This window comes from Aotus nancymaae, unplaced genomic scaffold (genome assembly GCF_030222135.1).
Source record: "Aotus nancymaae isolate 86718 unplaced genomic scaffold, 86718_ANA_hifiasm-v0.15.2.pri h1tg000003l, whole genome shotgun sequence".
Taxonomy (NCBI): domain Eukaryota; kingdom Metazoa; phylum Chordata; class Mammalia; order Primates; family Aotidae; genus Aotus; species Aotus nancymaae.
The window spans coordinates 57513577-57538620 of NW_026988414.1; the positions used below are offsets into that span (position 1 = coordinate 57513577).

The 25044-nt window shown below is 35.3% G+C and overlaps 1 protein-coding gene across 15 annotated transcripts in view; it reads left to right on the forward strand.

The window, feature by feature from the left end:
- Positions 1-25044, forward strand: part of NFIB (nuclear factor I B) — a 236631-nt gene that overhangs the window by 133538 nt on the left and 78049 nt on the right. For 13 of the 15 annotated variants that reach the window (XR_001107646.2, XM_012453511.2, XM_012453513.2 and 10 more), the window contains one exon: positions 4465-4518. Coding sequence is in view for 12 of the 15 variants with exons in the window: in XM_012453511.2 (XP_012308934.1) it covers positions 4465-4518 (54 nt within the window). In the remaining 3 variants the exon portion in view is untranslated. Of the gene's footprint in view, positions 1-1777; positions 3589-4464; positions 4519-25044 lie in introns of those variants that run through there. The other 2 variants (XM_012453516.3, XM_064381567.1) reach the window with 2 other exon arrangements.

Consider the following 25044-nt stretch of genomic DNA (forward strand, 5'->3'; position numbering starts at 1 on the left):
TATAACTCTGGACAAGCCATTTGATCACTTATGTATCCTAGGGTCTTCCATAAAATTGGGTCATGAGGAAAAACTGCTCACTGTTTAGGAAAACCTTAGATATTAGAAGAGTCATGAGAGATTGACTGCTTTTTAAAAAAGGAGTGGGTGAATGGATTGAAAACTTGGTACAGGTTCTGCATGATTGTGAACCTTTTCTTGTTCCTGGAGAAGCTTTAACCTGGAGAAGAAGAAACTGATTGAGTTTAAAAGATAGTAATTTAGAAATAACTTCATTACCTTTTTTTTTTTTCAGAAGAATTAATATATGTTTAATCCACATTTAAAGAATGGGGAACATGAAATTTTTATAAGTATGTTATACAAAATCTGTTTCAGTTCAACATTATGTCCAGTCAAGTCAGAAAGAGACAACACAAAAATGTAGAAAATAGAGACTGAGATCAAGTAAGAGAAAATGAGAGGTGGAAGGGAGTGAGGGAGCACTGGTTTTGGTTGGCTGCCTTCAAAAGCTCCTCTCTTTTTCTCTACTGCATCAAAATCTTTCCAGACACTAAACTGGGCATGGTGGCTCACGCCTGTAATCCCAGCACTTTGGGAGGCTGAAGTGGGCAGATCACTTCAGGCCAGAAGTTGGAGACCAGCCTGGCCAACATGGTGAAATCCCATCTCTACCAAAAAATAGAAAAATTAGCTAGGTGTGGTGGTATGTGCCTGTAGTCCTAGCTACTTGGGAGGCTGAAGCACAAGAATTGTTTGAACCCAGGAGGTAGAGGTTGCACTGAGCCGACATCATGCTACTGCACTCCAGCTTGGGCAACAGAGCAAGACTCTGTCTCCAAAAAAAAAAAAAAAAAAAAATTTCCAGACACCAGCCCCAGTATGCTGGGCAGCTCACAACTGTACCAGCCTTGTTCCTCAAAGTCTTGAGCCTTCTGGAAGGCAGTTTTCATCAACTGGCTAGTATCTGCTGCCTTTTGAGCATGACAGCTCCTAAGAGTCTTGAAGAAGCAGTGGACCTGCACCTTTTGGGGAGTGAAAGGTGAAAGCATTTACAGATTTCTCAGGTGGGCACACACTTCTCCATGCTTAGTCAGTGCACCAGTCATTTTTAGATGCATGTGTTGGGATGGACAGAACTTAGTTATGTCCCTTTTCCCCCATTCTTTCTAAAAGTTTATTATTAAGCATAGAGCCACATTAAAATGATTAATATTTTTATTCATTTTAATATGTTTAAACCATTAAATACAATAATCATTTTTAATGTGGCCCTGTGCTTAATATAAATAATATGTTGTATTTACTGATCACGTAGAATGTGTCTGGCCCAATGCTTTTGGTTCTTAATATGATATAATCTTGCAATGATTTTACAAGGTAGATACTATTATTGCAGTTTTCAAGATCAAGACACCAAGACTCTAAGAGTAAGTAAGTTTGTACGAGATCATACCACTAGTGAGTGACAGAGCCAGGCTTCACTATAACATGTTAAGTAAACAGACACACACACACACACACACACACACACACACACACAGAGGGTGAGAAAGCGAGAGGTGGGGGGTGTTGAGTAAAGTGATGGAAGTGTTTAAATAAAACCTTTGGGTATAGAGTAATTTGACCTAGGTGGTGAATTGGAAGGGGTTTAGATGTGGTCTGAATAATTCCTTCTCTGAAGTCAACCACAATAACAGTTCATTTTTGGTTTCTCTGCCAACCGCGACTCCCTGGTTACTCCCTTTTCCAGCAGTTGGAATTAAGTGACCGATATAAGGTGACATAAGAGTTAAAAGTAGATTATAGTGTTAGAATTTACAGTCTGAAAGTAAATGCTGTATCACTTGCCCACTGAGAGGGCTCTCTCCTGTGTTTCTGGGACACTGTATACACTGTTTTATTTCATGAGAGGGCACGGGCTTTGGGTATGAAGGAAAGTCTGTTATTGTGTGCCAGTAAACACCAGATCATTTTAGAAAGTGGAATTGTTACAAAAAGCAAATGTGTGCCTCCAATTTAGGGTCTACTTCAGCTTTCCCTCAAATGCTTGTGGTTTTCTTAGTAAGTATATTTTTTCCAATTGAAGAAGTTGGTCTGCAATTGTTGGAAATGAGAAGAAAAAGTAATTTACAGCAGAAAAGAATAGAGTTTCCTAAGTGGGATGTTGTGGTAACAGGGGATGCCATTGTTCTAGCTGAGTATTTTCTTACGAATGGAAGAGACCTTCATTCTTTTCCTGCTGGACCCAAATTTTAGCAACAGACGATGGAAAAGAGTTTTGTGGCACAGTTTTGAAGTTGCTGTAACTAAACATGCTAAGGCTCATGCCAGAGAATCTACAACTCTTGAAATGAAGCGACCGCTGCAATGAGTGACAACTTTAACTATCTCAGGTGTCATCACAAACTTGGCATTAGCCACCTTGAGGGGTGCACGTCTAGACCTTCAAAACGGTGAGATAGCTTTAGAGAGAAAATTAAGCATAGGGAGACTCTGGTCACTGGGTATATTGTACATAAGTAGGCCTTCCTAAAAAATGTTGGAATCGCTTGAGAAATTAAACTGGAATGTCGTATCAATGCTGAGAGACATTTGTCAGAAGAACTCAAGGCAAAAATAGCTGATGCTATAGCAAAAAGTTATGATTTATCCTTTTTATGTAGCTATCATACTCCAGGCCTGGTAAGTGGCCCATATTGCACCATTTGTTAAAGGAATGTAGAATGAAGAAAACTGATTTCCTAAGTTATAAGTCACTGAGTCTTGCCTTGATTTCAGAAAAAGTTAAATAGAGGATTTCATGGGAGATGAGAGAGATTTTTAAAGCGTTCTCAGCTCTCTGGCTGCCTTCAGGAGACTCGAGCCAGATGAAGACTGGTCATTTCTAGTTTCTTTACTTTCATTTTGAAAAATCAGGAAACAATTGGAGGAAAATGTGAGAATCACTAAATATGTTTGCTAAGATTTCATGAAATCTTTTCTAGAATAAAACCAAAAAGACAATTAAGGAAATGGGATGAAGGGGTAAAATTCTGATCTCAGCATTAAATCTAAGCTAACAGGCATGAGGCAAAGGGCAGAAATAAATAACCAGGTTTTATATGAGAAGAAACTAACAGGATGTTCTTGCATTTAATAGTAGAAGCAGCAATTTCAGTATGTTAATCACTTACCTGGAAGGACAGAATAACCCCGATGAAAAAACCAGCATATGATTTTCCTGCTTAACCAAGTCACTTTCCTGGCTCAAGTATAATGGCAAGGTTTTGGGGAAGAGACTTGTCAGTATATGGCAGTCCATGACAGAGCCATCATCTGTTCCCCACCTATGAAATTTTGTTGAAATTCATTATCAAGTTCAAAATTGCCTTTTCTAGGCAAGCAAAGAGGCTGCTGGAGCTGAGCCATCCATTCCTCCCGCGTTTACTGCAAGCCTAGTGCATTCACAGCCATGAACAGCACACTGAGGAAGACACAAAAGAAGTAGACAGAATCTCTGCCTCTGCTTAGGAGCATGCAATTTAGTTGGGGAGACAAAACTTAAATGCTAGAACCAATAAAAGAAGATTACAAAGCAACTTGCAAGTAAGTGTATAATAACATGGGGCAAATGACACAGATAAATGCAGAGGGGACAAGAGGGCAGAGGAGTGAGCAAAACACAACAGTGTCAGATCAGTCCGGAAAGGCATGTTGCCTAACAGTTGTATATCTTCCATGTTTCTTTCTTTAGTATCGATGAGGAATAATGTGGGGTAGGAAATTCAGATATATAACATTCATCTCTTCCGCCTTATCTGCAAAGTCTGTCCATCTGCCACGGATGGAAATTAGATTGATCCAACCATTTGCTCTCCACAAAGCCATGTTGGTTTCTACCTAGTAATTTATGCTTTCCTTGGTGTTTGCAAATCGATTGCTATTATGAGATGTAGACAAATCTGGGCCTGGATCCAGTAGGTTGGGGGATTATTGGAGTGGGTATTTGTACTTATGTGTGAAATCCTGGAAGAACGGACTCTCATTTCTGTGTATTTTAATCATTGAATAAAAACATACTTTCAGGCTTTTAAATGCATGTTTAATTATACTCAGATTGCATTTTAAAGAGAATATATCTGCTTTATTTCATATTGCTACTGACAGGCCTCAGTATTTGCCTAACCTTCAAACCATCTTCAGTGGCTTTGTAGCCAGATCGTTTGTTTCAAAAAAACCTTGGTCTAGCCCAAGAAAATTGTAGATCATTACTTGTGTTTTTCTTTTGACATAGAAATATGTATACACATTCATTTACTTTGATGATTAAAATGTTTCTATCAAAAGGCTTGGGAAAGTATATTGTATTTAAGCGCTCAACTTCATTTATATACCTTAATTTTTTTTTTCAAGTTCTTTGAGGATTGTGAAATTCTTTCAAAACAAATTAAAAAGAAAACATTTTCTGTGATTTCTTTACAGATTCTGGACAATCAGGAAGTCCAAGCCACAATGATCCTGCCAAGAATCCTCCAGGTAAATATGTGTTCCAGGACATTTGCAATCTGACATTGTTGGAGAACAAAGGTACCACTGTATAGATAAACACCCTATAATTGGTCAGCCGCCTATTTTGTTCTGGCAGGCAGGTATGATCGGGACAAGATGTGATTGTGCTCAGGCCCTTTGCAGTGGCAAATACTTTCATATTGACGTCATCAGTATTTACCTAATCACCAATGTTTTAATTTTTGTTGGTGTTTCTTATGCAAATATTTTGGTTGTGTATCTTTTAGGTGCTAAGATAATTGCTATTTGAAAAGTCAATGAACCTTTTAATCTTTCTTATAAGACTCATAAGAAAATGTAAAAATTTTCTAATTAGCGTTTATCAACTCTCATTACTTTAAAAGGGAGTTGTTGGGGGTGGGAGTGGTTGGTTATGTTTTCACTGAAGGATTTTTGCAAGACTTTCTATTCCATAAGGTTTTTATTGGATCTCCAGAATCAGGAAATAATGAAAGTAGGATTTTTTTTTCTTTAGTATAAAGTATCCCAAATACCCCCTTTGTTTTCAGAAGTTGTTCCAGATCTGAAAATGGGCTTTTATAACTTGGCTCTCTTCATATAGCTCTGAACATATAGCATTTTGCTTTTGATTTAGGAGCAGTGGTTTTTCTCATGAGATAAAACTAGCACAAGGAGTTTTTCATTATTAGAAAAATGTGAATTATATTGGTGACTTTAGTAAAAGAGTGCTCTAAGAATAAACTAACAAAAACAAAACCAAACACAAAAACCCTGAACCAGCTACACATGCCCTCCACCTCCCAAACAATCTCATCTGTCTTTTCGTTGAAAATAAACCAAAAAGTTTATAGGAGGTAGTACAAAAACTTTCCTCAGGTAGACTTAATTTTTAGGTCTTCCATTGTTTGATCTTTCCTGAAGTAGTGCTTTGCTAATGTGAGACTGAAATACCAGAAGAACCCCAAAATTGCAAGAAAGTGTATCAGACCAATTTTGTCTTAAAATGATTTTAGAAAGATACAGCAAGTAGATATACAAGTAAAAATGCAAAATCAAAAAAGAATGTATTTTTCTGAGTCCTGTCTAATTTTGTTCTATTTTTTAAAAAGTATGTTTTTCCAAATACTTACTAATTTTTTCTGTATTGTATAAAAACATATTATTGACAAAAGTAGTATATACTTCAAAAATAAAAAGTTCTAATTAAACACAAGTTTAAAAATATATACTAAGTTGATTTTTCATTTTCTTCATAAATCATTTAAATATTATTATACATTGAGAGCAAAACATTAAAAAACTGAATAATTTAAAACATAATTCCCATTTAAATTTATTTTATTTTGTTGTGTGTCAATGGAGGATTGATATTATTTTAGTTATCTTTCCAAAAAGACTATTTAGAATATGTAAATTTCATCAGAAATTTTCTGGAGTTCAGAATATTTCATTAACTTATAGGGTCTTTTAACTTTACAAAGATTTTATTCTTTTTAATTAAGTGATATTTTCTCTGTGTTGCATGATAGCCAAAATGAATTTTATCCAAACATTTTTAAAAAGTTTCCTTACTCATCTTAAAAAGAATGAAGTGGGACTGGAGGAGAACCTTAGGTAGAAAAATAGTTGATAGCTATTATAAGTTGGACTAAACAAAAGGCATGCTTTTTTGCATTTGAATGAAAGCTTGATTTGAAACTAATATAGCAGTTATTGTTTGAAGTACATTTCTGAACATGTACAGAAGGAATTATACTCACCTAAAACTGTTCTCTACTTGAGCTGAATAAATAATCCTTGAATAGTTACATAACATCAGAATTTGATTTTGCAATATTTGTCAACAAGTTGGTTAAAATTTCCTTTTTGCTACATTCAGTGTAGCATCTCTTTACTTCTCTGTTTGCATATAACATGGCAAACAGAAACAATCAAGGTAGAAAACCTCTCATTTTTTTCCCTGTAAAATTTTCCTTGGAACTCAAACCTTTCTGAGACTGTGTCCTGAAACTGGGTTGCTACAGATAAATACATTTTACAATTAGTTGAAAGTTGTATATATGTAAATCGTAAATTGATTCTAGTTTTTAGATCCAGAATGCAATAAAATACACATAATACCCAATTTAAATGGAATATAATTAGAATTGTATTTGATTATCCAGAATGTAAAATATTCATATGCTTTTTGTATTATTATACTATGAACTCAACCATAAAGTTTATTTAGGAATTCTATTTCGGACTTAACCATAGAGATTATTAAAGAATTTTTTACGAACTTAAGAGTTTGTTTTGTAATACTTTGAAATAAATTTAAAAACTTAGAATATAAAATGTTTTCTAATTTTAAATGTGAACAATTAGAACTTATTAAGTTTTTTGTATTGTAGTCAATTGGAATAAATTATGCTTTCTATTAAAAGCTTATTTTATAAATGTCTTTGGTATTTTGGACATAATTTATCTTTAGGAAGCTCTTTTAATCTCTATATTCTGGCCTTGGCCGAAATACGAAATCTCCAAAATTGAGATTCAGTATCCTAAGGAGACACAATCCATGTATGAAAAAATTGAATCTACCGCCACAAGCAATGAAACAAGCAAATCACTTTTCTGCTTGAATTGTTATACCAAAGACAAGCTAAGCATTTGGAAAAAATCACCTTGATTACCAACACTTTCTTATCACTGGTAGTTTTCTACTGGGAGATGTGCAACCCATGGAAATTGCTACCATCTATTTCTGTGTTTATTTCCCAACAACTTGGGAAGAGATGGCAAAAATTCAAGCCCTTTTGGACATACAGGCTCTTTGAAATCTGTTTCCCACTGTTGACATGAAGGTGGAATCCCATCCAGTCATCCTATCAGTACAGACACATATGCCTACCCACAAACTTAACACTCCCTCTGGCTTGGCTTTTCTCCAGCATCAGACTTGACTGTCTGACTTTGAGACTACTTCCTTGCTGATTTAGAACTTCTGAAGAGTGACCCTAAAGCTCTTCAAACTGTAGTATGGACATCTACAGATAGACCTGTAGTTCTTAACTTGGAGTTTCTCTATTAGAATTAGTATTTAAGCACAAGCAACAAAAGCAACAGATTTTCAAAAGGAGGATGTTTGATATTATTTTATAAAATATTTAAGTAGTTTTTTGTCATTTTTGTTATGGTATTTCTTTAAACTATTTGTGACTTAATATTTGTTTGCATTCATTGCTACATGATAGGGATGGCCACCATAATCTTTTTGGAATGAAGGTGCTCTAAAGTCAAATAGCACCCAAGGACATGGCATTGTAATTTTGGCTGAGAAGCACTAAGCACTTCATTTTTCTAGGGATACACATTTGCCTTATTGATGATAGAGTCAGAAGTTACATATTTATATTCAATTACTTCTTTTGTTTTTATAACAAGTTAATCCCTCCTGAACAATAGAACTGAAAGTGTCCTCTCTCCACTGTAGCAAACAACTCTTGTGAACCAAATGAGAATAAACCATTAATTTTGGGACTTAGACATGGATCTATTTTTTACCTTTAATAATTAAAAACTCCACTACTACTTTTAGGAAATGTGTGATTGATTGGATTGTAGTGTTTTGAAATTAGCTTTGACTTGCTTTGTTATTTTGTGTGTCTACATTCCTTGGGCTATGATCTTTATGATTTCCCGATCTCAATCACTTTCCTAATGCTAGAATGGGTAATATCCAAGGAAAACATGGCAATCTAGAATTCAGATTTTTGATTCTAAGTCAGTTCCAAACTAATGTCTCATTTTGGAATTCAGGAAGGCTGTAGTTTTGTGGGGAACTCTAGGCTGGTAATACGACAAAGAAATGTTAAGTCCTGGGGCTGTTTTTGCTAATTTTGTGATATAAACTTTTGGGGCATTTCTAGTATCATTAATCAGAACTTTCTTACCTAGAATAACATGGACTTAACATGCTACTTTCCTCTGTTGCAGGTTTTATATGTGCTTGTGCTATTATGTGTGGTGATTTATGTATGTAGTGTGGCAACACCTCTGGGAACCAATAGGATTATATATATTGGCTGTACCTCAAATAAGGCACTTCATATCCTCTCTGGAACAAGGATGACACTAAATAAATAATTGAGTAAATCAAAGAAGGCTTATCTGTTAACGATGGCTATGTGCTTATCTTGCACTTAAGAAATTCTTTAAGTCATAAAAATTTTGAGATAGCTCTGTCTCCAATGTTATTTTATAGATACTGAAATTGAAGCCAACAGAGGGTTGCCATAAAACTAATAGAAACCAACCAAATAATTGTTAAGAAAACAAGTTCAAAATCTGCAGTATTCGTTTTCATCTGTTGGGATCACTAGAGCTGATATTTGCTTGATTTTTCACTTTGTTTTTTCAAATCTTAAGAATTTAGGACAAATTTAGTACTTTGAAATCTGTACTTAAAGGCAGATAAATTTGTATAGGACCTTGAGGACCTCATACCACGTTTTATCTTAGAATATGGTGTTCAAAGTCAAAGAAAAGAGACGATTTACTCTGGCTTTTTCAAATCATAATTCATTCACTGTTTTTTTTTTTTTTTTGAGCTGGAGTCTCACTCTGTTGCCCAGGCTGGAGTACAGTGGCATGATCTTGGCTCACTGAAACGTCTGCCTCCTGGGTTCAAGCAATTCTCCTGTCTCAGCCTCCCAAGTAGCTGGAATTACAGGCATGTGCCACGACACCCGGCTAATTTTTGTATGTTTACTAAAGACGGAGTTTCTCCCTGTTGGCCAGTCTGGTCTCGAACTCCCAACCTCAGGTGATCCACCTGTCTTGGCCTCCCAAAGTGCTGGGATTACAGGCATGAGCTACCATGCCTGGCCTCTCATTCACTTCTTAGTAAATTCATGTCTATTCCTTGTCATGTCCTCATTTATTCTGTCCATTAGAATCAAGATGTTTTTAACAGAGAAAAATGCACTATTTCATGATACTTAAAAGGTAATTTTAAACTTTGGCACTAGACAATATGCATTTGACTATAAAACGGCTCTCTATTCCTAAAAATATATATAGAAAGACACTGAAAAGACTGGTTAACATTGGGTAAGACCTAACATCGTAGGTAAAGCCTTTAAGTAATTTGAGAATGAGATCTGTATGAGTCAGTGCTGAAATCAAAGGACTTTTTCTTAACAAATTTTGTTTTGGAAACATTTTTCTTCTTTGTCCTCTAACTTGTCTAGAGACATCACATTCAGTAAAGTTCTTATTTAGAATAGGATTCAGAGTAAAGGAAGAGAGGATGAGGGAAGTGCTTCTTTCACAAATTATTCTTAAAAATCCAGAAAAGCATATAGCCCTCAGCTACATAATTTTACAAGGTACATTATGGGTACTTGTATATGGCCCACTCCTGAAAGGTTGATCTACATAACAGTTGGCACCATGCCCAGCCTCCACAGTGCTTCTAGCCTGATTATTTGTAATACTTAATGTGAAAGAGAGAAAAAAAGGGGACAATTTAGGAATATCTTGTAATTTCCTGAGAGAAGGAGATTTTTCCATGTCTTCCCAGTCACTTACTCTATCAGACAACAAATAATATTAATTGCCTACTGATTTTCTGAGTTAACAATTAAATACTACATTTCAGTCAGCTCAACATTAGAAGCAGAGACAGCCATTTGCCCTTGGATAGTTGGGAATACACACATTTTACACCAAGAACCATAAACAATAATTCAGAAAGAGCTGTCTCTAGGTAGAGTTTTCAGCCAACAGATATTTATTGATCATCTATCGTATGCATTACGTTAGTCTAGATACTGGGGAAGATAAAAATGTGAGTTACACATGAACCTTGCTTTTCCCAAACTTTTTTGTTCATAAAATATACAAAATAATATATATAGTTGTAATGTATAATATAAAGTATATATTATATATGTATTTATATTTAAGATAAAGACTAAATATTAGTGTTACAGCACAGGTGTAGGAATTCAAAGTCGTGAAATACTGTTTCCCACCATTATAGGTGGCATGGTGGAGTGAAAAGGGCATGAACTCTGGAATTAAAATTTTCCCTTGAATGATTGTATGGATCATGAGGAGAATGATCAAGTTAACTAACTGCTCTGTGCAATCAATTATGTTCATGCCAGTTGTGAGGATCAGATAGGGGAGCACACCTGACAGATAGCAGGTGCTTGATAAAAGTGAGGGGTTTCTTCATTCTACTTCCTCTTCTGCCTAGTCTGATTAACAAGGCTTCCAACAGAAAGTATCATGTGATGTGGAACCAAATAGAAATGTGTAGAATTTTTATACTGCTCTTCTCTACAGGCTTAAGATGACATAGCCACGTTACAGAAGATGCATAAGAATAGAATGTTAGAGATTTTATAAAGGAGGCAAAAGAAACAGATGCTTTTAAGTCTCTTGATGAAATAGAACTGTAATTTTTAGAAAGCAAATTTTGTTGTAAGCCTTTTGGCATAAAAGGAAAGGTGGAGTGACTTTTGATGCATAGTTTTCAGTACTGACATGAGAAAGGGTACAAATGTATCTTTAGAGATTACTTTTTTCCTAGCAAGAATTTATCTTGTAGAAGCTTGTATTAACATTGTATAAATATTTTCTCACCATTTCCTTTCCATGGTGTTCCTACTTTATGAAGCCATCAATTTTCTGTGGCTATTGAAACTTCTGTCTGTCCTTCATTTTTCCTAGCCCTCTTACTCTGCCTCTTATTACATTGACTCCTACCTACCAACTTATTTCTTATTTTAAAAAATACATCTTTTGCTCCTCATTCAGACAAACCCCTTCAACCAAGTGTCTCATCTCTCCCTTCTTTTTCATAGCATGACATGAAGGATGTCAAAAATCTCATCTTGCTTTCCCCTGAAATTCCATCTTGATTTCAGTGAGCTTCCATCCTCACTGAAATGACTGTCATTAAATCTATGACCAGCGGCTTCTTTCCATTCTGTTCTTGCTTCCATATTCCTGTTTATTTGATTTAGTTGGCCATGCTCTGTTTAAAACTTTTCCCATTCTTTTGAAAACAAGACCTCTCCTGGCGATCCAGGAACCTTCCTATTTTTAAAAATTGCATTTGGTGACTTCTTCTGTCTTCTTAATCAGTTTTTTGTCTTTAATTCTCTATGTGTTTTTAGTACCTTGTGTTTTTTTAAGTACATAACGTTTTCCCCCTAGATGTATACCTTTGAAGCAGATCTCTCTGCTAATGATTTAGACCTATGTGCCCAACTACTTTTCAGACACGTTTTCCTAGGTGTCTCATGGTTCACTCAAATTTAACATTTCCAAAATTACATTTATTTTCTTTTATTAGACTTGGGTTTTTTTGTTTTCTTTGTTTTTGCTTTTTCCCTTTTTAAGATATCCTGGAGTCACCAGAATCCTACCCAGACACCCTTGATGAGAGTTGCTCATGATTTCTTTCCCAGGAACCCTTTTTCTTCCTTATCATCCACATATTCTTCATATTCTACTTTAAAAGGTCTCTTGAATTTACTTTTACCTCTCAGTTCCCCTTACCCTTATTTGACCTCTAAACACTATTTCTTGCCTGAAATTGAGGAAAAACCTTTAAAAAATGTGACTGCCTACTGGGAGAGATATGTATGCACACAGGTTTATATTTAAAGCAGCAATCATAGTGGAGTCAGAGATGTCCACCCCTTCCTAGAGAATATGATAAGATGCATGGAATAGTTTGAATATAAAGGATGAACAAGAGGTTGTAGGGTGTATATAGTCCTAACAGAGGAAAGAGCATTTCACATGGAAGAAAAGGAAAGGAAGAGAACTTGGTGTCTGATGTTGAGCAGCATTTAAAGCCATGACGTAGAATATAAGTTTTTAAGTAGTGAGTCATCAGGAGTATTTCAGCAAGCCAAATTTGTGTTTTATGAATTGAATTCATATACAGGTCAGAAAAATAAAGAATGGGGAGAAGAGTTAATTTAAACACAGTACTTTCCTTTCACAGTGCTGTCAGAGAAAGGACTAGTTCATGGGCTACAGTTAGTTCAAACTTTTCTTAACTTTATAACTGTATTTTAAGGTCTTATGTTATCTGAAATGATGTCATAAGGTAAAATAGAATCCAAGTAAAATTTTAATCTATTGATGTAGGGACTTAATTAATACTGCACCTAGTTCCAGAAAATTTCCAAGAGGGCTTGCACATAAATAGGCTGTAATTTGCTAAATTTTAAAGGCTATTGCTATAACCTGTATTTTTCTTAGTTGAATGTCTAGTTTCCCCTTGGGGAGGGTTAGAATCCTCATGTGAAAAGAGGTCTCAGTCATAAATTCTTCTAGGTGAGGTTGTGACTGTACCTGCTGCTCTGGGCAGTATTTTAGTGATTGCTTTTACCCAAGTATCTCATGTAACTTTTTTTCCCCCCAAGATGAGGATCTCGCCCTGTTGCCCAGGCTGGAGTGCAGTGGTCATGTGTCATTGCGGTCCACCTCCTGGGTTCAATCAATCTTCCCACCTCAAGGCTCCCAAGTAGCTGGGACAACAGGCATGTGCCACCATGCCCAGCTAATTTTTAAATTTTTTGCAGAGACAGAGCCTTGCTATGTTGCCTAGGTTTGTCTCCAGCTCCTGGGCTAAAGCACTCCTCCCACCTCAGCCTCCCAATGTGTTGGGATTATAGGCATGAGCCACCATGCCTGGCCTCATGTTCCTTTTACAGTGGCCTCCTGCATCTAAAGTTTCCTCTCAATTTAAATTCTTTCCTTCTCCATATTTACAAGATCTGCTTTTGCTGCATACAGCTACAATTTAATAATGCAAAGCATTTTCTCTCTCCCAGATGGAAAGCTGGAATTGTTTTGTATCGCAAATATAGTGGACTTACTCTAGGCTTGTTAAAATTATTGAATTTTGCAGCAGTTAAGCTTGCTGGACTAAACTGTCCAGGTACTAAGGGAACTCCCACTTGCTTATTTAAGCATAATGTTTAAAAAGAGGGAGCAATTCTATAGTAATATATTGCAAACAGAATAAAATGTTAAGTAGGTATGTAACTACCTGAGATTTAATTTTTTTTCCTACCTCTTAGGATTAAAGGATGTGATTTAAAGATCTTAGGCAAATCTCCTACTAAAGTCTCATTTTTTCTTTCCTTCTCTGTGACTATGGAAGGGTATCTAGGTAACAAATAATTTAAGCAAGTACTTTTTTGTGTTACTTTGACTGCTTTTTGTTTGTTTATTTTTTCGAGACAGAGTCTTGCTCTGTTGCCCAGTCTGGATTACAGTGGTGCGATCTCCGCTTACTGGGATCCTTTGCCTTCCAGTTTCAACCAGTTCTCCTGCCTCAGCCTTCCAAGTAGCTGGAACTACAGGCATGGGCCATTCCCGGCTAGTTTTCGTATTTTTAGAAGAGATGGGATTTTGCCTTGTTGGCCAGGCTTGTCTTCAACTCCTGACCTCATATGATCCACCTGCCTTGGCCTCCTGAAGTGCTGGGATTACAGGCATAAGCCACCACACCCAGCTGACTCTTACTAGCTTTTGCTTGATAATGTCATTAATCATAGAAGAATTTAAGAAACAATAGTCAGGTTTTGGTTTTCAAAGTTGTTACAATTCTTTTTGGGGTCTTTTGACTTACATTCTGCTCTTCTGGGTCGTTGGCCTCTTTCATTTTATGTTATATAATAAAACTAGGGCCAAACTCCTGTTTTTCCTGAGATATTATCTTGCACGTATCTTCTTACAGTATTCAGCAGGAAGAAGACAGGAAACCTACTTGACTTTCAGATTTGATCTTATCATCATTAAAATTGTCACTTCCACTTGCTAATGACATGAAACAAACAGTGACATGATGAATGGTAAGATGCTGGCTGCATTGTTTATTTTGCAGCAATATTTTCAATGCAATGGATTTTTCATTTTTAAATTTGGTATTTTGTACTGCTGTCATTTTCTGAATTGAAGTATTTTCTAAGCAGAACAGTATTTTTTAAATAAGTAAGGTAGGATTAGAAGATGATCATTTCTGTTGGGACGTGATAAAGTATTCTGCTATTTTACGCTTACTGTGTCCAAGTTGATATCCAAAAATAGCCCACATGAATGATGTTACCTTATATAATGTTGATAGGTGAAGAAGGGAGTACCTGTGAGTTTTTGGGAGAAAGCATGTAGAAGGAATGGAGGAATGAGTACAGAGGCTCAGCCTGCTGATGAGAAGGGCGAAATGTTTTAAAAAGAAGATAATTGGTGCTGAATCTTAATAACTGTTAAAAAATATTTACACTCTGCCTCGTTAACTAGTTCCCCTAGATCATTTTAATCATTTCATAATATCTGTAGCTGGTATTTTGCCTCATGTCTTAATCCCTCTGATATATCCATCACAGGTCTATAGTGATGTCCATATGTGCAAATCTGATTATTTCATTCAACTCCTTATAAGCGTCCAAGGTCTCCACTCTAGGCTAAGCCTAGCTCGTTAGCATGACATACAATATGACCCTTCATGATTTGTCCACTGCACACATGGACTATGCCTTTAGCCTTAGCCATGTGCCTCTTCTTTGTGTCTTTGCTCATGTTGTTTCTCTGCCTAGAATGCTTGTACCCGCTTGTCACCTCCTCAGTGAGACTTCTTCAGAGTCTCTCTGCGGTGCTGTTTTACAATACTAGCATTTAGTGCGCTATTTTATCTCTATTTTAATATCTACTCCCCTTAATGAATTCTGAGCACCTTTGAGTGTGTATTGCATTCTTCATTTTTGTATACCTGTCATCCAATGCAATGCCTAGCTATAGACAGTGTCTAAGATTTATGAAGCTGAGGCTTAAACTAACAATAGACTAATAAATAACCTGTTCTTACAGTGTGTGGGATAATTCCCATACTCAGAACCTGACCTAGGCCCAGAAAAAGCAGATGCTTTTGCGGAGATACTTACAGTGATCCTCTTATGTTCTGTAGGTAGACAACATCCTAGACATGACTGTTTAGAGGATTTTTCTGAACTCCTCATCTTTTGTAGCATACTGATGATGAATTTCATAGAGAGGTATCTGACTGAGGATTGTAGCACTCCAATGTAATTGCTGATTCAGAATGCTAGTCTCAGGTGGATAGAGTTTCTCTTCTCCCAGTTTGATAAATTGTAGAGAAGTCCTGTTTGCTGCTTTTGTGCTTTTGTTTACTAGGGAATATACTATAGTGTTGTTAGAGTTCATATGACCATGAATGAGGAACCGGGTAAGATAGCTTTCTAGAAGTTGTAAAAAATACATGATTTTTATAATTCATACCTTCAAAAATTTTCCTGATTACACTGAATGTTTCTGATTCACTTGTGATTCTTTTTGTGCTGTGGAAATAGCACTTTTTGAAAATTTGGAAACCACTGTTTGTAGGTCACTTGCTTAACTTTATTGAGGTATAATAGCATACAATAAATTGCATATATATAGTATACAGTTAGATAAGTTTTGATATATGTGTTTGTTTGTTTTGTCTTTTTTGAGACAGCATCTCACTCTGTTGCCCAGTCTGGAGTGCAGGGGTGTTAGCTCACTGCAACCTCTACCTCCCGGGTTCAAGCAATTTTTATGCCTCAGTCTCCTGAACAGCTGGGACTACAGGCGCACACCACCATGCCCAGCTAATTTTTTTTTTTTATTTTTAGTAGACATGGGGTTTCGCCACATTGCCTAGGCTGGTCTCAAACTCCTGGACTCACGTGATCCACCTGCCTCGACCTCCCAGAGTTCTAGGATTACAGGTGTGAGCCACCACACCCAGCCAGTTTTGACATATGTATATACTCATGAAATCAGCACCACAATCAAGGATGATGACATTTCCACTAATCCTAAAGGTTTCCTCTGACTGCTTTGGAATTCATTGTTTCCTCTACCCTCATCTTCAGATGACTTATTGATCTGTTCTCCATCACTTCTAATTAGTTTATGTTACTGAATATGTTTTTTAAAAGAGGGGAACCCCCCCCCCCCACACACACAACAATATGCCCTTGGTGAGAAAATATGGAGGAACAAGGGAAATGGAATATGATCAAGATCCACAAGGACATATCTTTGAAAATAAAGAACTAGAAAAAAATTTCAGAGGAAACAATTTGTTTACTCAGGAGACTTATATGAAAAGTGAACCTACAAAGGAATAGCTTCAATGAATATGGTACCATGTGAGATGAGGAAGAATATCAAGAAAAACTAAATTGCTTTCATAGCATTAAAATTGCATCAGAGTAGTAAGAAACAGCACTGATACTGTGGAAATAAGCATTGATATAGAGGACAATGACAAGATATTTACTCCACGTGCAGAAGGAACACAGATTAAGATGATGAGGAAAAGGATGTTGATAGAGAATAGAAAATTCAAGGTTTATTTAGGTGTTTTGTGGAGAAATCAGAGAACGTAGGATCAAAGACAAAGAAAATTTTGATAAGCTAAAAATTATTTAACTATGCAGATCAAAAGGACAAATTCTATTCCAACCACATAATGAAGAGGCTTGTATCTAAATATATCCTGTTGAAATTTTTGTATTTCATGGATGAAGAAAATTTTGAAATATCCTGGATGAAAAACAAGTTACCTCTGTATTTCCTTTTATCAACATTAAATACCAGGAGACAGTGGGAGAATACTAGAAATCGTGATTAGAAAAACATTTTTTTTTTAAATTCAAGGAGTTTCACCTTCAGTCAAAGGCAATGGAAATATATTCTTTATTACTCATAGTGTCAAAAAATAGAGTTCCTCATTTTATTTGTAAAAATTTTACTTGAAAATCTATTTTGGCTGGCAATGTGATGACTCAATAAAGAATTAAGAACAGGAAAGTGTAGCCATAAATATATGAATAAAAGTATAGATATAGACTAATCATGAGAATAATAACAATTAAGGTGAGAATTATGACCAAATAATTGTTATAAATAAGATGACAGACATAAATGTCAATGTAAAAGGTGGTTCTTAAATATATGTAAACAAGAATATGGTAACAGTCTGGGTCCAACATTTTAGATTACATTTTTAAATTTTAGTGAAATATGCATGATATAAAATTTGTCATCTTAACCATTTTTAAGTGTACAATACAGTATTGTGAAGCATATTCACACTGTTGTACAACCAACCTCCAGAAACTTTTCATCTTGCAAAACTGAAACTCAATACCTGTTAAATAACAGCTCCCCCTTCCCTACTCTCCCCAGCCCCTGGCAATCACCATGTGACTTTGTTTCTATTAGTTTGACTACCCTAGATATCTCATCTAAGTGAAATCATCCAGTGATATGTCTTTTTTGTGGCTGGCTTATTTCCAGATTACATTTTTAAGAGCTGTAAAGAAGAGAAGGCTGGGGAGGTTGGGAAAATAGGAATGGCAGACTAATGTTCACCTTTTAGAATAATTAATTGGTGAATTTTGCTGAAGAGACTGTATTGTTTGCTTTGTTTCTATTTGTGCTTACATTTATTATTAGGTAAGCCAGCTTCTTGGTGTCAAGTACATTTTCAGCATCTTGATATGATCATATGACTTATTTTCTCTATCATAATGATAGCTTTTCTCACAGTGAGCTACACTCATTCATGGAATACACCCTAATGATAATAGTGTATTGTTCTTTTGATATTCTGTATTCAATTTGATATTTTATTTAGGCATCTTGAAGTCACATTTACTTGTGTGCTTGATCTTTTGTTGGTTGGTTCATTGTTTTGTTTTGATATGGGAGGCTACAAATTTAGGTATTCAAGTTTTGCTGGCCTCATAGAGTCTCATAAGAGAGTGTTCTTCATAAAGAAGCTTGTCATTATTTCCTAAGTGTTGGGAAAGTGTAACTTACTGGAACTTAAAGACTAGATAAAGGACACATAAAATTCAGCTGTGCACCCACCTGGACCTGTTGCTATTTTCAAAGGTAGTTCTTTACTCATATTTCTAGTATGTTTTAGGATTGTCAAAGTTTTAAGTACATTTATGAATTACCTGCAGATCTTATTAAGCTGCAGATTCTGATTCTGAGGGTCTGAGGTAGAGCCTATTCTTCTGCACTTCTAATAAGCTTCCCAGTTATGCCAGTACTTGTGGCCCTGGAACCACATTTTGATTGCATTATCATAGTGAGTCCCAAACTTTGCTGCACATTTGAATCACTTGGGGGAACTTTTAAAAGGGTTCTCATGTCCAGATTTCACCCTGTATCAATTAAATCAGAATAGCTGGGGTTGGAAGCCAAACATAAACTTCTTTCAAGAATCCCAGATGGTTCCAATGTTCAGCAAATTTGGGAACCACTTCACTAGGGTAATTGGTCCATTCAGGTTTTCCACGTCTCTGCTCAATTTTGATTACTTTTATTTTACTAATAATTGTCCATTCAAAGTTTCAAAGTTGTGGTCAAAAAGTTGTATGTGTTATTCTCTCATAATTCTTTTACTATATTTCATTTCTATGGTTACATATTCTTTTTATATTTGTATAGTCATGTATCACATAATGATAGGTCCATTGAAGACAGACTGCATATGACAGTGATTTCATAAGATTGTGATTTTTTTGTGGTACTTTTGCTATGTTCAGATATGTTTAAATACACACATACCTACCATTGTGTTACAATTGCCTACAATATTAGTACAGTAGTAATAATAGGTTTGTAGCCTAGGAGCTATAGGCATTTCCATACATATAGCCTAAGTGTGTAGTAGGTTATACCATCTAGGTTTGTGTAAGTACACTATGATGTTCACACAACTATGAAATTGCCTGTTGACATATTTCTCAGAGTATATTTGTGCCATTAAGCCATGCATGACTGTACTTGTTTATTTTTACTCTTTCTTTTTTCCTTAATCAGGCATGCAGATGGTTTTCCTGTCTTGCTGGTCTTTTTATTTATTATTATTATTATTTTTGAGATGGAGTCTTGCCCTGTCACCCAGGCTGGAGTGCAATGGTGCAATCTTGGCTCACTGCAACCTCTACCTCCCAGTTTCAAGCGATTCTCCTGCCTTTGCCTCCCAAGTAACTGGGATTACAGGCACACGCCACCACCCTGGCTAATTTTTTATATCTTTAGTAGAGACAGGGTTTCACCATGTTGGCCAGGCTGGTCTCGAACTCCTGACCTCGTGATCCTGCCTCAGCCTTCCAAAGTGCTGGAATTACAGGTGTGAGCCACCGCGCCTGGCCTGTTTTGTTTATTATTTTAAATATTTCTTTTTTTCTATTCTGTTAATTTCAGCTTTTATGTTTAATTTTATTGTTTTAATTTTTCTTGAGTTGTGGTGGTGGTCTTTCTTTTATGGTAAGTAATGGGTTCTTTTTTCTTTTTCTTTTCATGTTTTTTAGATAGTTTATAATTTCCCTTTTGATTTTTCTCTTTGGTTCATGGTTTATTTTCTTAATTTCTAGGTAGTTGAGATACTTTGGTAATTTTTTATTATTTACTTTCAATTTTATTGGCCAAAAATGAGACAGCATGGCCTTAAAAGTCTGTACTTTCAGGGATTTGTTAAAGTTGTATCTTTTGGTCAAGAACATGATCAATTTTTTTATAAGTTCCAGGAACATATCAGTAAAATATAATTTGTATTTGAATTATATGAAGTTAGTCTTTTTCTAATAGTCATGTTGTTTTTAAAAAGATACATTAATAGTAAAGAGTCTCACTATGATTTTATGTTTTATAAAGTTTCTTGTATTTTAATAGAATGTATTTCTTCATAATATTTTTTGGTACATATGGGGTTTATGATTTATCTTCTTTATTAATTGTGCCTTTTATCCATTCATAATTATCTTTATTATAATTCATCTTAAGCTTCTTCTTAACCATTGCTAATGGACACTGCTGTCTTTTAGTTTGAATTTGCCTGATTTCTCTTTACCTATCCATTTATTTACAACTGTTAGATGTGTTTCTTGAAAACAATTAGATTACTTTTTTTTTAAAACTCCCTTTATCAGAAAATTCAGTCCATATAAATTTATTGTAATGATTTATGTATTTTATTTCAATCCTTCTATTTTACTTCATATCTATTATATACTTTTACATCCTATTTTCTTATTTTTGCTGTCTTGATTGCATTCTTATTTATTGTATTTTCTTTTCTCTTTGTTAATTTAGAGTTCCACTTTTCTTTTCCTGCTCTTGAAATGTCTGCCTTACTATAATTTGAAAACAATATACAATTTTCATATCTACTAATAGGTGCTATGATTATTATCTGTATCTTAAGGAAGAGAAATGTGAGGTGTAGTAAAGGTAGAGAACTTTACATAGTAAGTGGCAGTAGTTTTGCCCCAGGGCTGCCTTTTTTTTTTTTTTTTTCCGAGATGGAGTTTCGCTCTTGTTACCCAGGCTGGAGTGCAATGGCGCAATCTCGGCTCACCGCAACCTCCGCCTCCTGGGTTCAGGCAATTCTCCTGCCTCAGCCTCCTGAGTAGCTGGGATTACAGGCACGCGCCACCATGCCCAGCTAATTTTTTGTATTTTTAGTAGAGACGGGGTTTCACCGTGTTGACCAGGATGGTCTTGATCTCTTGACCTCGTGATCCACCCGCCTCGGCCTCCCAAAGTGCTGGGATTACAGGCGTGAGCCACCGCGCCCGGCCAGGGCTGCCTTTTTAAAACTACTATGCTTTAATGTCTTTGGAGGGAGGCATACTTTTTACATCCATTAAAAAGACAAGAGGGCATACATTTAATTTTATTATGCCATAAAAAGAAACATAGCCCACTTACCCTATAAAATATTGGTGCTAATAAATGTATAAATCTGAAAATTGATTTTTTGGGGAAAATATATATTTTAATTATTTCAACATTAGAAAGCAAAAATAGAATAATATTCATGAAAGAATGAAAGTTGACTAAGAGTCTTCTCTGCAGCAGATTCAAGGAAGATGATATTACTAGTAAACTTATCCAAACATTCAATCACCTTTTATGAAACAATACTTTGTTTTGTTCTAGAGCATAAAAACTATTGGACCATCATCAAACCATTTTATGAAACATTTATATACTCCTGGTATAAAAGCTTGGCAAATAAAATACAAAAATTTCCATAAAAGTTTTTCAACTACCTGTAGAAATATTAGAAGAAACTGAGCAAGCCGGTTCAACAGTAAATTAAAAGAACTATCTTCCATGGATAAGCAAAAATAATCAAATCTAAGAATCCAGTAATATATAACACCAATAAATACTGTTAGGAAAAAAACCAGATAATGTCAACTGGATAATGCCAAAAAAGAATTTGATAATAAACAATAGCTCTTCTCATTAGAAAACTTTTTAAAACTCTGAGAAAACTAGGAATAAGCAAATACTTTTTCAGATGAGAAAAAATCAGTGATAAATTCATAGCCAATATTATCATTAATTGTGAAACTGTAGATATAATCTCATTAATATTAGGGAAAAAATTCCTGCTAGCACAATTTCTATTTTACATATTTTTAATGTTTGTGTTTTTATGAATGTTCTGATTTTTCAAATGCTCTGTTGAAAGAAATATGCACATATATCTGAAATGAGTCCATTTTATTTAAATGAGATAAAAGTTATAACATTAATATAATGGCCTTTTTTCTCTACCAACTTTCCACAATTAAAAAGAAATCTCTACTAATATGTAATTTTGGCAACAGGATTGTGAGATGGAGATGTTCACAGCTTGCCCTAAGGAGTATAAGTTGGCAAAGAGAACTTTGTGAAAAGCTGCTTGACAGTTTTTACCATGAGTTTTAAAAGAGTTTATGTCCTTTCACCCTGTAATTCTACCTCTGGGAACTCCGGCCAAAGGAAATCATGCGAATTGCTGACAAAGATTTGTTTATGAGGATGTTAATTACAGTGCTATTTGTTTATTATATTTTAAAACTTGGGAAATAACCTAAAATGCCAAACACTGGAAAAATTTAATAACCTAAAATGCCAAACAATGGAATGGTTAATATAAAATATGATACAGCCATGCAAGGTACAGTCATAAAAATGATGCTTTTGAAAAACTTTATCTAAAAGGAGAGACACAGTGTTAATAGGAAAAAAGCTGGATACAAGTGTATTTAAATTTGATATTGATTTTATAAAAACACACATACACACACACACACATATATACACATATATATACACATCTATATATATATGCCGGGAAAAGTTTAAAGGACTGAAAGGAAATATTGAAAAAAACCTAGCACTATCAGGGTGTGTTAAAGTTGGGAAATTACTGACTCCCTTCCAGATCACATGAATCATCATCATGGGTTTACATTTCATATTGAGAGATATACTTAATTCTAAATTAATATTAGAATATTAATCTGGGCTATAGGCTGCAATTTAATCTGTGAAGAGAATCACTGTCTTTGCAATGATTAATATTTCTATTTTATAATCACAGTTTCAAGCTTTAACCATGGATAGTTCAAGTAAGTTGAGAAACTAAAGCTAGAACTATGTCTCATAACACCACTACCAGAAAATTACCAATGGGTTAGTTGTGGTATCTGAAGTCGTATGAAGATTGACAAAGAGCTAGTATAAGGTAATTTATTCTTGTCCCTTTACAAAAAGAATTAAGCCTTCTTTGAAACTCTGTTAAGAAAGTGAACAACTGCAATCATAGGGCTGGAAAATGCCTGTAGATGTCTCGTGTCCACCTGTTTGTTCTCCAAAGGAACAGTGCAAGAAAACCAACATAGGAAAGCAGCTGTGTAAGAAGGTGGAATCTAAAGGTTGTAATGGCTTTTTAGGTACATTTTTCTTTTTTCTTTTCTTTTTTTTTTTTTTTGACATTTCCTGCACAAAGCAAGAATTTTTATATCCAGTGGGAGTCTTTATAGCCACTGAGAAACTCTCTCTCTAGATAAAAGTTTCCCTGTCTGTAAAATGGCAACCCAATAATATGACATATTTTATAAGATAATTGTGAGTGTGAGATTAGTGCCAGCTTGTGAAGGTGAGCACAGTAGTCGAGAATTTACCGGTTATCTTAACTTTGCAAACTTTCGCATGCCTTTTTAGGCCTGTTCCCATTGGACGACAAATCTGTTTATTGAGCCACAAATCAGCTTCTGGAACTATGCAGAATAAGTCTAATCCACCATCTACATTAATAGTCCTTCAAATACTTAAAGACGGCTTTCATGAATTTAATAACTGCTTTCTGTGGCTCTTTTTTTTTAATTTCAAGAATAGAACACAGTAGACTGTAAAAATGAGCATTATCAGTCTTCCTTTGGATTTTCTATGTAAATGTTGTTTAACATTCAAATGGTGCTGATTATAATTTGAGATATTAACAGTTAGATATGCCATTGTGTCCCTCTGTTATTGTTTGTAAAGGAGGTTAAACAGTATATTAACTTCTGAGTAGTGATTTACTGTTGTTTTTGTCAGAGAAAAATAAAAAAGAAGTAAAATAATATAATTTGATATTGCCTTTGAGACTTTTCAGTTTGTGGAAGTCTTTATTTCCTACTCAATTTTATTTTATTTTTTTAAAGCACACATGTAGTGTAAATACAGCATCACACAAATGCAGAGTTGTTCTTTTCTTCCTGGATTAAGCTGTTGTGTAATATTGCTCTGTAACCATTAAGCAGCTGCTCTGCTTCAGAGCTGCTCATATTTCCTTTGGTAGACGAAGGGAATTTGCTATATGAATATCTCCAAATTGCTTTAAGATCTTTAGCTGTTGTATCAGCGATTTAGATTTACAGTGGTCAATGTAACATGTGAAAAACATGTTCCTGAAAGGCCCCAGTACCCTGGAGGTTACAGATGAGGTTATGTTAGCAGCAAATAACCTGACATTTTGCCAAGTCTCACCCTCTATCCTACTGCAGGGCTCCTGACCCATTGCAAAACTCTTCCAGTCATTTGGCCACAGTCCTATTGTCTTCTGTATGCTAATGAGTAAGCACTAGTAGGTATCCAAGTACTATCTTAAGTATCCAAGTACTATTTCATCCATGATTTCTTTTTCACTCTGCCATGTCTTAGGTAATGCCTGTCCATTGCAAAGGCTGTGCTGCCTGCAGAGATGCATGAAGGTGGCAGCCATCTGCTTCAGGTGCTTCTCCCAGGCTACCCCTCTTACCTGATTCCCACCTCTCCCTGTTCCTGTAGGTACATGGTTAATGGGCATTACCACTCATCCTCAAGAACTCTTCCTCCACTAAAGTCTCAGTGGGCTTCATGCAGGAGTAGAGCCCAATGGGACCTGTGTAGTTTTTTTCATTTTATCTAGTAGTTTCCAAAGAAGTTCTGATATATTTCCAATGCTTTTCATAGTTTCAGTAAAATACCTCGTTCCATTGTTTTTGCAGATTCCAATTTCCTAGGACCTGGAAAGTTGGTGGTAGATGAAGGGAATTTACTATATGAATATCTCCAAATTGCTTTAAGATCTTTAGCTGTTGTATCAGCAATTTAGATTTACAGTGGTCTATGTAACATGTGAAA